General features: G+C 26.3%; 1 protein-coding gene across 1 annotated transcript in view; it reads left to right on the top strand.

The window, feature by feature from the left end:
• LOC145240384 (uncharacterized) overlaps nt 1-15,426 on the top strand; it is a 569,837-nt gene that overhangs the window by 277,072 nt on the left and 277,339 nt on the right. Inside the window, exons 65-68 of the mRNA XM_080103965.1 lie at nt 6,696-6,728; nt 9,017-9,082; nt 9,815-9,964; nt 12,075-12,494. Coding sequence (XP_079960091.1) covers nt 6,696-6,728; nt 9,017-9,082; nt 9,815-9,964; nt 12,075-12,494 — 669 coding nt within the window. The remainder of the gene's footprint in view (nt 1-6,695; nt 6,729-9,016; nt 9,083-9,814; nt 9,965-12,074; nt 12,495-15,426) is intronic.

Below are 15,426 nucleotides of genomic sequence, written 5' to 3'. Positions count from 1 at the left end.
ATATATATATATATATATATATATATATATATATATATATATATATATATATATATTTAATTGGTTATGAACAACTTTTGTGCGCCATTCTATATAACATGCCTGCTGAAATTAAAAAGATCAAATGTGCTTGAATAATGACTTGCTGCCAAAATATACATATACATATATATGTGTGCAGGTGTGCTTGTGAATATACTTTTGTAATTAAAATGTGATTATGTAGTTTAACAAAATGTCAATAAAAATGTATATAACTATGTTGCATATTGCGACTAAAGACTTTAACAGATTCTTATCCTTCTTTTGTCAAATGAATCCTTTGTGAATAACATATGTAGTTGCATAACCGTATGTCCAAAAGATCATGGAACTACATTGAAAAGAAAATCTGACAAGCTATGGTTTTTAACTGTTCAAACATTTTAATGTAGTCTGTCCATTTTTTTTATATTAGAAAATAATTCTCTGTTTGAGCTGCTTTGTTTTTATATAAGTGAATATGATTAATTTGAATTAGTCATTATAATTTGGACTTTCAGATTCCATATTACTAATATTTTTACAGTGTATATATGTGTCTATGAATGGGTGTATGTGTCTATGAATGAATAATTTGTAAACTAAATCACACGTCTTAATAAAAATGAAATTCTATTAGAGTTTAATAAGTTATGAAAGCAAATTCTATCATACAATTGTAATTTGTTCCATGCTACTAATCTTCTCCACAATGTAGAGCTGCAAGTTAAACTCTTAATCTTGTTGAAAGTGACGATTTTTGTACCTATTTACTAATCTTTACATTCATCATTATAGAAAACTGATTATGACAAAAGGTTCTACGTTACCATAAATAATAAAATAACAAAAAATTAATGCATCATGCAAACTCATATGATGCAATAATATTTACAAAATGCACATGACCATATTATTGCAGGATGCTCAACGAAACTTTTGTCCACGAATTCATCTATAACTTTTTTTAAAATATAAAAAAGCAATTACAAATTTTCAAGAAATATTTCAAGAAATATTTTAGAATAATTATTGTCATCAGTAAATTAATACCACCCATTGCTTATATAATTTTAATTATTCAATTTCATCATTTGTTTTGATGGAGATGAATATCATTATGGTTTTATTTATACTTGTGAATTATATTGCTTTCATTATTGGCATCTTTGTGGTGTTCTTGATAGTTTTGTTTTTCATATCCATCATCACTATATTCCTTATAAGAAGAATTTTTAATGGTTGTTATATTCTACTAACTTAGAAATTATTTAAAATGTACAGTGTCTCAAAACAGATTTTTTTTCTGTCAAAATTCGATATCTAAAAAAATATTTAAAACTTATTCAATGATAATTATTAAAATGTTTCCTAAATATTAACAATAAAATTGACTTTTTGTAAGATTTATGATTAATAAAGATTATATATATATATATATATATGCACATACATATATATATATGCACATACATATATATGCATATACATATATGTGCATATTATGCCCATACATATATATGCATATATATGCATATATATGCACATACATATATATGCACATATATATACATATATGTGCATATATATGCATATATATATGTACATATATGTGCATATATGTGTGCATATATATGCATATATATATGTGCATATATATGCATATATATGTGCATATATATACATATATATGCATATATATATGCATATATATATATACACATATATATATATATACACATATATATATGTGTGTATAATGAACATATTAGCAAAAGTATTTTATAAAAGTAACATAACTTGCATAAACATTTTATGATTTAATTCTGCATATGTTTACTTAAAATGGTGCAGCATAGTTTTTAAAATGGTGCAGCATAGTTTTTAATGAGATTATCTATACCAATGGAGTTAAGAAAGCTTATTCATGAGTCACCATTTATCCAAACCAAAAACCAGTCGAGGATAACAGTTAATGAGATGGATGGATTATCAATTGTATGATGAATGCAAAAATTGAAGATGATGAACGGAATTGTTGGTTTAACATATTTTTTGACGATAAATTTTAGACAAAATATTATTTATATAGAATTTTTCATGCTATGTTTTTTATTTAACTCATAAAAATTCATTCTGAACTGATAAAACATGTGGATGTATGGGTTTTTTGTTTTTGCCCTGTGAAATTTTGCTTCCATTTATTATATCTAAGATATTTAAAAATGATTTTGACATCTTAATCTAAAAGAAATCAAATTAAAACAAATGATATACAAAAGTGTTATTTAAGAAAAATATAAACTCTTTATAAGAAATACAGATGGTATTCATGACTATGTTTGGCATAATTTTAATGAATAAATAACATCTTGAATAATAATATAACAGATCAATGTCGCATATGAATCCACTTTTAAGCTTATATCTTACATCAATTAAGTAGAAATATTATTATTAATCATCAAATACAGATTGAAAATGGTCTTGTTGCTATTGTATGATTTCTGAGCTTGTTTGAGATTTTATATTTTTAGCTAAGACATATATGAAAATGCATATTGTAATACAATAATAGAATATATTAAAATAATCTAGGAAGCATGTTTCAACGTTTCTTGCTTTTCAGATGAAATCAAAAGATTGTGATATTATCAGAAAAGCTGTTGTAATAAATCAAGTTTATTAAAATCTCATGAATGATATATTTTTAGCTCAATATTTTTACCTGTTTTGCAAAAATTTATATCGAAAGCTCTTTTATTTCAGCAGTCTTTGACAAGTTAAGCTTTGGTACATTTCTCCAAAGAAAAAAAAGGAAACAGTAGCAGCACAAATATTTAGTATTTGAAGTGTGCATTAGTTTAATTATTTATGTAACAATAATATGACGATTCAACAATAATAACAGTCGCAAAATGAGCAACATGTGTTTATCCAAAAAAAGAGGGATCTATCAACACATAGATATACATATGTAAGCAAACAATAGTAGATGTATATTCAGCCATAATATTTTAAGAATTGTAAAATTTGTAAAAAGTTAAAACATAAGTATATATAAGTTTACATAAAAAAAGTATATATAAATGTTTATATTCTTTTGTGATATTATCTGTATTTTCTATAGTAAGTGGGAGTGTATTTATATAATAATCTATAAAAGCGTTGTTACTTGGATTAACACATTTTTATCCTGTAAAATAAGGAGGAACAATAACAAGCACTTGCTCTAATGACGTAAAAAAAATGCAAGCCTGCAAAAATACCAAAAATTAGCCTAATTTTCGTATTTCAATAAAATTTTCATTATTGAAAGTGTGAAGAGATCATAATATAAATGAAATGTTTAATTTATTACAGATGCGATAATAAAAAAAAAGATTTAAATTTGATTTTTTATTATTATTCTAGCAAATGTTTTAAAAAGTGACAACTCAAAATGTATTATTTTCGGGAGGTGGGCTGAGCAGTGGGATTCTGTACTTAAAAATAGCTTCTTTTTTACACAGGAAAAAGAAATGGCTGTCATTCTGCTCTGCTCATGAACTGAAACCTTATGTTTTATCATTGAAATATGGTGTCTTTTGTGTACGTTTATCCAAATTTAACAATTGATTCCCATATACATAGTATAAAAAAGAGTAGATGCAAATCTCTAAATGAATAATTTTTTTTATATATTACAGAAATACTTGAGCAGCTGTGGATCTCAAACTTTATAAATACCTTTAATATTAAAAATAATTGAAATTCCGAAACAGCTTTTTAGTCTGGATTATTACACATTTGTGTTTCCATATTTTGTGAGGATAGTGGGCATGGCTTCATAGCATTCATAAAATTCAATAATTTACTGAGCAGATGAATTTTTGTCCATCCCTAAATAAAATGATAGTTTATTAACATTGTTAGAAAAAGCTAATTAATAAAAATATTATTTTTAATTATCACCCTTACAATGTAAAGACATGTTTGATAAAGTATTTTATTCATTTTTGTTTTTTGTAACAATCAGAAATATTTAGGGTTTTATATTTATTTAAATTTGATCCATTATGTCTTTACAGTTTTTATCACAGAACCTTTTTACAACAATCAAAAATATATATTTTAATGAATCAAATTCATTATAAAGATCTATCATTCATTTTAATTGATAAGTTAATCAAAAAATGATGAAACACCTTTTCTTACAGGTCCCGAAGTAAAAACTCCAGAACCAGCAACTTTGCCACGAACTGGTAAGAACTATAATATGGTACTGGGATAAAGTATGGTACCATAATAAATTGAAAACAATATCTTACAAGTTTTGTTGAAACAACGTTTGTTTTCAGAGATTAACATTACATTTGTAACACAAAGGATACAAACAATATTGAAATAAAATTGAAAAGTTACATTTTTTTTTCATCTCATGAGTGTCAAATGAAACAAATTAAAAAGCAAAAAATATGTAAATGTTGTCGCTTTTCTAAGTTATTTGAACATATTGTACCTTTGAACAATTATACAAATAATGTTGTAATCTCTAACTTAAGCCTTGGCTTGCCAACATTGTTGTTAGATATTGTTTTTTTTATGAAAGGTTCTTTCATATTTTAGAGAACTGATAATTTATATAATTTTACATGAAATGTTAAAAATATCAGTCACAGTTTATAGTTAACACAATTTGATAACTGTTTCTGACTATTTTTTTCTAAGTTTTCACTGTGAAATAACCTTTCAAAATATTTCTTCTTCTGAATACATGTAGAGTTATGTTTTGAATTAAAAGTCTAACAAATTATTTCTGAAACAATCAAGTGTTTTAGACTTTTGAATCAGCATGACTTTTTGTGTATTATTTTAATAAATGTTTCTATTTTCTTCCTGTACATACAATGAATATACAGAATTTGGATCCACTAAAATGAGATAAAGCATAATATTCAGCAAATATTTGCTTTTAGAAGATAAACCTTTCAATTTATTGACACTTCAGATTTGTTTTATCTCATTTTATAATTATCCTAATTATGTATATTCAAATTTTTCAGCTGGTAATGGAGTTCTTTTAAAGTCTTTTTTGTTATAATTGTGAATTAGATAGAAACTAGAGCATTTTAGTATTTGATAAAATAATTTAAACATTTAAGCTGTACTAACTGATTATTTAGATATTATTTTTTAAATAATTTCCTTTCTAAAGTAATCAGTATGCTCATTAATAATAAATGTTGTCAGTATTTTTAATTTGTTTTAGTTCAAAACTAAATATTTATTCCTATTTTGTAGTTATTAAATTCAAAATAGAAATATTTTTACATTGTTTTTATCTGGTTGAATTTTCTCATTTACAGTAGTTTAGTAAGTTTATTTAATGTTATCTTTTTTGTGTGTTTGCTTTTTTTTAAACAAATGGAATTTGAATATGAAAATGAAGGCTCAGATCTGAGAAAGGAAATCCTAGATATAAAAGATATAAAATAATCAAAATGATCTGGTGGAAAATAGATTCATTCAAACCTTCTGAAAAGAAAATATTAATTTCCTTAAGTTTTTAGATTAAGGTTTTTCTTATATACTGATAAAAACATTATTAATACAAGAATATATAAAATGATATTTTCAATAATTAATTTCACCAACTGGAGATATTGCTTATTAAGAGAATTATATTACATGAAATTGGGATCTGATTTAATGTGTACTTGTACTTATTGATAATGAATAGTTTCGACTTAACAAATATTAAGAAAATATTAAAGAAATGAAGTGATTATCTAAACAAGAGTAGATAATGTTGATCTTAACAGTAAAATAACTCATTATAACGTGACATATTGTCATCAGCTAGTAATGAAAGCAATCTGTATTGTTTACGTTTGACTAAAATCGAAACTATTTTGTTGATTATGATAAACACAATTATCAAATAAAAACTATGAATAGATTGCATATTTTACACAAAGTATCTTAACAATCAAGAAAATATAGATATTGTTGTGTCTGCACAAATAATAAACAAGAACACAGAACGTAAAGGTATAACAATAATATATTAGGAAGAAAAGTTATATACATATTTACATGTCTTCAGATATACTTCAGTTGGAGATATTCCGGCAGGTGGCGTGTTGCATGTCTTACTGGAGGCAACATAGGCGTCTTGCCTATTTGGCAGTCGTTGCAGACGTTGGTGACGTTTGTGATTGGTACCTTTATATATCTCACTCACCCACCTATGTTAATTAGTGGGCGTCTCCACAACAGATATCTATAAGAAAAAAATGAATCATTTCATGTTACAGCAAAACAATTATGGGTTGCATTTAGTTTTAAATGCTGATTATCAGAAATAATCTATTAAAGAAAGTATAATGTTATCTATGTAAAAAGTATTAGGAGAAAAAGTATATTGAAGTTATTCAAATATATTATAAACAAAGAATTAAAGTAATAAAAATTATTTAAAAACCTGTAGTAACTGACACTTTGGATGACGATTTAGGATTAAGAGTCATAAGTTTTGTTAGTATAATGTCTACATTAAAACATTTTTTTCCACGTAACATTTTAATAGACTTTTCCCAGAGATTTTGTTGATGTTCAACATATGCAGTTTAGATTAAAAGGAAATATCTATAAAAAAAAATAACATGATATTTTGTGTACCTTTTCTACAGCTCCCCCACCACCACCGACAACAACAACTGAGGGTAAGATTTTATACGCCCAACTCATTTAGGAAGCATGAATAAAAATAACTCTGTCATTCTCAAATGTTTGAAATAAAGACAAACACAACATTTCAGCTATAGAGGAGATATGGATTTGATAATGGAAACTCTTTTCAATCTAGAGTTGTGAGAATTTCAATCCATAAATCCTTTTCAATGCATATTATAAATTTTAAATGTGTTGAAATTATCATAGCAAGTGTATGTTTTTCTTTATTGAAGACCTCGAGGAGGGAAGAGATTAATGTGGCATGATACTTCAATAGTATTAACACCAAACAACATAAAGCTGTGGCTATATTCATAATTTCGCATTATATATTTATTTTTAAGATTGAAATATTTTTGATTACCACTTCAAATAGAATGGTATTAAATTTGTAAAGATCCTCCTGTGGAACAAACTATAATATTGTTATTTAGTCAGCTTGTCAAAAAAAAAAAAAAAAAAAAAAAAAAACACATATACACAGTTTTTATGTTTTTTCATCAGACAAGTACTGGAATAAAAGTTCTTTCTCAATTCACGTTCTTTGGTTTGAAAGGATTCTCTAGATGCAATATCAAACAGGTTAGTAGTGTTTGCTGGCGGGTAGTTTTATTGGCTTTAGTAGAGAATTATTGCTATACATCATCTCAAGACAGAAAAAGCAGTGAACACATCTTCATTCGTATTCGAAGCAACAAATCCCAGTAAAATTGCATCATCCTATATTTGCTAACTTTTCACTTTGCAGATGTATATTCTACCAATACGTCAACCTTCTATAAGCTTCAATCTCCCATGATTGTGTATTCATTAATTTGTCTTTGAATCCTGCTAAGGATATTCATCATCTTATAATATCCCTAATTTTAATAAGGTAGAACAATAAAACAAACAAAAAAAAAAGCAAGTAATTGTACACTTTAAACATAGTGGAGAACTATATTACATAATTGTATTTTATTTTCCATTTACTGTTCTTGTCTAGTAGTAAAATATCAAATAAGATAAATAGAATGGGTAATAGTAAACCTATTTTATGATTTGATAATAAAGTTAAGAATAAATCATGTGTTAAAAGAAGCATGATGTCGAATAATATCTTAGAGCTTTTATAATCTAGAACAAATATAGTCATAATACTCTTTGTGTATGCTTAACCCCTTCAGTTTCAATGCTTTTTTTTCTTTTTGGCAGGTAAAGTAAGACAACTGTTTATGATCGTGATGCTGAATAATAATAATGATGAAATCGTTGTGCTGTGCTTAGCTGCACTACAACTCATCAAAAGTGCATGTACATATATGCTGAGTATAGAGTAGAATGACATCAGATATAGTTTTGCTAAATTTTGGAAAGCATGAAAGTTTTAAAGAGTGCAATGTCTCAGTAGACAACAACTGATGCAGGTAGTTGATGCCATGCATGCTTTGATAATTCTGTGTGAAAAAATGTTTCTAAAAGCGATGGGGGTGGTTTTCTGATTTTGTAAGCATGTCCACAGTTTTATAACTTTTTTTTTCTTGTTTATAACAATATAAAACTAGTGAAGTAAGCTTACTATTTTAAAAGTCAGTTTCAATGAATGAAGATGCGTTCACATATTTGGGTTAACCAATATGGCGCCATGATGAAATAATCATCCTGGCCAACACTTATCTTTCTCACATTGAAGGCTAGGAGTTTTACATGTTATTTATTTTTTAATTTTAGATGTTATTACTTCCTTTTTATGATATGCTTTCGCATTTATGTGTATTAAAATGCAATCAAATACAATTTCTTAGTCAGATATTTATGTTTTTTGTACTTAATGATTTTAAACAAAACATAAAACTTTTATGAGATTTAAGAAATAGTATTTTATTACTCTTAATAATTACATTTATGTAATAAGGAAAATAGGATTAATATTAACTTAAGAAGAATTCCCAAAAATTACATTAAGCACTATTTCAAAACAACTTATTGCATAAAATCATTTAATTCAATAGTTTTTGACAAGAAATATGATTTAATAAATTTACCATGGCTATCTTTATATTAACTCATTTAAAAGTGGGTGCACTTGTATACAAGATGATCGCTTTACGATAGACAATTCATTCTGGAATTTTTTTTTTAAATTTATTTTTTAAGAAAATTCTTATTGCACTAAACTTGTACTTTTAACAACGATTCTGGGAATGTTAACTTCCTTGGGGTTTCATTTTTTTTTTTTTTTTCGTCACATTTATACAGAGTTTGATATTAATCATGTTCTGTACACATTTTTTCACAGCCCCACCTCCACCACGACCTACTACTATTACTACCGTTCCCCCTCCTCCACTACCAACAACAACTGGTAAGATTGTAAAAAGAATGCATATAAATCCTAGTGCATGTAATTTTTCCCATTAGGCATGATATATTACAAATGAATACACTTTTAGAATATAAACATGGAATTATATTTATTTCCTTATATTGAAATTTATATAAAATGATAAAATAATCGTTTATATTAAATGCTAATATGTTTCCGAGGAACGTATAAAACAAACAGAAAACTAAGTTGCGTTTGAACATATCTGCTATTCTTTGGATATTGAGCATATTTTTATGATTATCACATTCTATCCCCAGCAAAGTCGAGTAGATTCTCTTTTATAAAAAAGTATAAATGCCGGGCAACATTGAGCAATCTTAAATACTACATATACACCATGAGATATTCAATCATTTTTTATTACAACTTTACTTTTGACATGAATAAATATTTCTTTTAATTATAGGAAATCACAATTTGATTTTTAATCATTCCACATTTCATATTAAATCATTGCTTATTTCTACAATGTCTTACACACTTTGTTAACAACTCCTTTGTTAGAAAAAACTAATATTAAATAGTAATAATAATAATAATATTAATATTTCTAATTATTTTACTAGATTTGAATTATCTACATACGTTATATACAAGTTTTTTCTGTTTGTTCTTTTGAAGTGAAAGGATTATCTTAAAGGAAAGAAAATGGATCTTTCCTTTTAATGAAAAAAAATCTCACTTAAAATGCCATCTTCTTTTCTACAGTTTCACCTTCTCCATTTCCAACTACAACACTGCCTCATCAACCATTAATTCCTACAACAGATTCACCTCACCCACCTCTTCTTCCATCAATAAACACAGTCCCACTTCCATCACCTTACCCCACAACAATATCATCTCCCTCTTCAACTGGTAAGGTCCTCATTTGAAAAAAAAATAAGTTATGGTTTATTGCACAAAAGCATGATAACCTCTAAAAGGCATGACATTTTTGATTTAGTAAAAACAAATTATTGTTTCTTTATTATTTTAAATGATTTTTTCTGTTGACAAATCCTGAATTACATGATAATAAATGGATCTTAAAATTTTTCATTAATGCAAATATTTACATTTCTTTCATACATTCTAATATAGTGTTAACAATTTTAATAATCAAACTAAGAAATTATGTTTTTAAAGAACAAACTTCCACTAATTAAATTTACCGAATCTGATTTTTTTAATATATATTTTCATGTTTCTAATAGTATTTTAACCTTATAAAGCAAAAAATGTTATAATTATAAATAGAATTGCAGGAATAATCATAAATAAAGAAAATTGAAAAAAATTAAGATTCAGTTAAATATGTATATCACACTATTTAGAATTTACTAAAAGTAACAAATAAGTAACAACTAAGGTAAAAAGCATTAAATTATTACAAGTCAGAATGTAGAAGATTCATTTACGTAAAACATTTTTTTACAATTTTTTTTCAATTCAGCTGCAAAACTTCATTATGGCTGTTTTTCATGATAAACACTTTTTAATCCTTTATTTTTTTTTGCCAAGAAGTTTTTGATTTATAGTTCTACATTTGATTCAAATAGAAAATAACAAACTTGCAAAAATATAAATTGTGTTTTATTATACTATTCTTTTACACATATATATAACTATACAATCATTTAATTAATGAGGGAAGTTTACTAGGTAAATGCAAAAGTAAGCTTTAGTCCAACAAACATAAATGCTTATATTATCCCAACCGAGTAAGAAAGGGTCAATATGACAGTGAGAAGTAGAGCTTAACACTATGAATATAAATAAACACTGTAAATCAGCAATTTACATGTACAATCTCTGACGAGAAGAACATTACATTCTTTGAAACTCTGCGGAATAAGGATATTTCACCGCCCCTATTTTTATTGGATGTATTCTGTCGAAAAATAAATTTGTACACGTAAATTTTTGATTTCCAGTTTTTATTTATATTTATGGTATATATGAACATATATATATTTTTTTTCTTCAGTTGTAATTAAAAAATGTATTAGCGAGAATTATATATATATATATATATATATATATATATATATATATATATATATATATATATATATATAATTCTTGCTAATACATTTTTTAATTACAACTGAAGAAAAAAAATAATAAAGAAAACTTTCATAATTTATTGATTCTATTAGCAAAAAATTTCATGGGTTCGTGTTCATAGGAAATGCCTGAAAGTTTCTCTATCTTTCTCTAAAACTAATTCAACATGTTTAGTTCGATTTTGAACAACCTTGGATAATTAATCTATCTAAGCTATTATTTTTCTTTTTGTTTTTCAATGAAATTTTGTAGATCAGGGAGATTGTTGGGCATTTGTTGCCAATACAAATAAGCTTATGGGACCTTACACAATCTAGAAGACTAAGGCCAGGCAAATATGATAGTCATGACTGTCCAACTCTTCTTGCAAAAATTATCTCCTGTAAATTGACTTATGAGAGCTCTGCTAAATCAGTCTTCGAAGATTGAGAAAGTTTCAAACATGTATTATGACTTAATCATAAACTTCCATAAAAAGTTTGCTTAACTATTTTTATTTTTATATTTATTATGAAGAAATTATCTTTTGGGAGACATGACCAACCGAGTATATAAATTAAATCATTGAACTATAAACTTGCAAATATAAATACTTTAGTTAGTGCCATTGATAGGTTAATATTTTTGCTGTTTCTTTATTTCAATACCATTTTCTATTGTATCATTGCAGAAGAAAATAATTCATCAATGTTGTTTATAATTAATTGCACAGTAAACACTCTTTTGTTATATTAAATAGAAAATAATTATGAAACGAAAGAGAAATGTAAAGAAAGATTCTTTTTCTTTCAAATCCAAAACATTAACAGGCAATTAATCAGTTTGATTATATCAAAAGAACAAGAAACACAAATAAATGTTCCTTAGAAAAACAACATAATTTTTTTAAATATTTTCTTATTCGGATTTTTTTTCACAGTGCCTCCTCCCCCAACAACTACAACAGTTCCTCCTCCGCCACCTCCAACAACTACAACTGTTCCTCCTCCGCCACCTCCAACAACTACAACAGTTCCTCCTCCGCCACCTCCAACAACTACAACAGTTCCTCCTCCGCCACCTCCAACAACTACAACAGTTCCTCCTCCACCACCTCCAACAACTACAACAGTTCCTCCTCCGCCACCTCCAACAACTACAACAGTTCCTCCACCACCACCTCCAACAACTACAACTGTTCCTCCACCACCTCCCACAACTACAACTGTTCCTCCTCCACCACCTCCAACAACTAGAACCGTTCCTCCTCCGCTACCTCCAACAACTACAACAGTTCCTTCCCCACCACCTCCAACAACTACAACTGCTCCCATTCTACCATCTCAAACATCTTCATTTGGTAAGATTATGAAGTGACTAAAAGTGATACAATTTAAGCACCTAAAAGCATGCAACACCTGCATCTGCACAGGAAAAAAAAATAAACAGACACTGATTTTGGTTGAAGAAAGGCAAAGAAGGTAATAAAAATAAATACTTCTCTTTTGTGAATAGTTTATATACAATCGCACTCACAAATCAAGATATTTTGACAGATTTAAATTAAAGAATTTTCATTAGCAATATGAATAGTATACTTTGATTCAATCTTGAAAAATTGAATCTGCATATACACACATATATGCATGTTGAATGTGCATATACACACATATATGCATATTGAATGTGTATATACACAATTAATATGCATATTGAATGTGCATATACACACATATATACATATTGAATGTGTATATATACAATTAATATGCATTTATTCAATCTTAATAAATAGAATGCATATACACATATATGCATATTGAATGTGTATATACATAATCAATATGCATTGATTCAATCTTAATAAATAGAATGCATATACACACATATATTCACATTGAATGTGTAGCTTAATTGCCACAAATATATTTTTATACTATAACCACTTTTTTATTATTAAGCTCTCTAAACGTATTGAGTATTGTCAAAATAAATACTGCATATTTTTATATACATGTGACATATATTATTTTATAATATAAGTGCATATGCACCAAATAGTAATATATATATATATATATATATATATATATATATATATATATATATATATATATATAACATGCATATATATTACATAACTATATATTACATACGTTATGTATATGTATATTTGGTAATAGAGTTGTGATATGCAGTTCAATAGATCTTACTGTTTTTATACAATAGTGCCTCCTAAGATGTGTGTGTGTATGTGTGTGTGTATAAAAATACCTAAGAGGTATATTTATATTCTATATATATATGTATATCTGTATGTGTGTGTAAATTTATCTAGAGGTATATATATATATATATATATATATATATATATATATATATTATATGTGTGTGTATGCGTGTGTGTATGTATGTATGTGTGCATATATGTAAATATATATATGTGTATATATATAATGTTTATATATATGTGTGTATTTTATTAAATATATGTGTATAAATACATACAAAGATATTTATATATACATGTATGCATAAAGATATTTATATATACATTTATATTTATGAATATATACAACAAGATATATATATATAAATACAGGTGTAGTATAAAATATATAGAAAGATAGAGTGTTATTCATATACATCTATATATATATGTGTGTGTGTGTGTGTGTGTGTGTGTGTGTGTGTGTGTGTGTGTGTGTGTGTGCATACATTTATATATAAAAAGAATCATTCTTTATTTCATATAGACATTTATGAGGGTATTGAGTAAATATAGTGTGAGTTATTTTTTTCTAGATTTAATATACTAGAATTTAAGTATGCAAGCAAAGTATCTGAACTATATATATATATATATATATATATATATATATATGGTACAAAAAATATTACAAAATATATATATAGTTCAAAAAAATATTTAAAAATTATTATGGTAATATATATATATATATATATATATGCATATATATATATATATATATATATATATATATATATATATATATATATATATACGGTCATCCACACACAGTACTGTTTCGTTGTATCACAACTCATCAGTGTGGCTAGACATACACCTTTTCCCAGCCATGGATCGAACCTACAACCATCGTGTTGACAGTCAGCTGGTCTAACTACCAGACCAAGAATCAGTGCCCGTAAATATTTCTCCTCAAATGCCATTTAAATTAGCATTTGCCCGGCGCACTGGGCTCAAACTGTCAGGTTGTTTACAAACAAATAGTGGGCTTCACTTATACGCTTCAATACGCGTCGGGTGAAAATATATTTACAAAGCGCTCAATACTTTTCTAAAGGCTTAAAACAGTCTTTGTAAAATATTTTTTGCGTTTGGATGGGTAAAAAGTAACATGTTATGAAATTTAAAACATCATTAAGTCAATGCTTTTGTCTCAATGTAAATTGAACCTAATGGTTTAATTATTTATAATTTAGTCATAGTTAATCCAAACTTTACTAAATGTTGTGATACTTATATACTTCAAAAATATTACAAATATGTAATAAAAAATCAATCCAATTTATTGCTCTAGGATGTTACTCGAGTGCTGTTTATTTGTCATCCCCTCTTAAAGAACACACTTATTTCACTGCAGCTTCATTGTTTAACTCATGATTCTATAATAATAACAAAATCACACAATTCACCTTTCCAAATTATATATCTCATAATTTTCAATTAGTTTTCAAGTCATTCAACATTTTCATTCTATAATCTAACTCAAACAGTTTCTAATCCAATCAAAGATGCTTTCCTATTATATGGGTATTTTTGCACACATTATCCAAGTAATTGTACACTTTCAAACAATTTTTATTCAGACAACTTTTAAATGCTATATATGATGATATATTGAAATGATGAAGAAAAGAAAATTGAATAATTTACAAGTTCATTAAATCATATAGCCTGTGCTGAAGTCAGCATTTTTCGACAGTTTATGTTAACAGCCAGAAATAGTCACATGAAATCTTTGTAGTGTCAAGATCAAAATGAAATTACGCTAATAGACAGGGAAATTGGTTAATTTGTCATTTAGTGCCGCAAATTATTTGATAGACATAAAACCATAAAAAAAAACTATTTATTCTTATATAGAAAACATTACTACTAAATAAAACCAGAAAAAGTTTCATTTTTATTATTTTTTTTAATCATTTTTTATTGGATTAAATGTATCACATTCGATGCCACAGAGCGTAGCCGCCATATTGTATTTAAAATTTGGCTTTTGAATGGGTGACAGATTTGGCCTTTT

Source organism: Euprymna scolopes, chromosome 19 (genome assembly GCF_053919585.1).
Source record: "Euprymna scolopes isolate OS-2025 chromosome 19, ASM5391958v1, whole genome shotgun sequence".
Classification (NCBI taxonomy): Eukaryota; Metazoa; Mollusca; class Cephalopoda; order Sepiida; family Sepiolidae; genus Euprymna; species Euprymna scolopes.
Note: the sequence above shows the minus strand (reverse complement) of the source record. Positions and strands in the feature narration are given on the sequence as shown.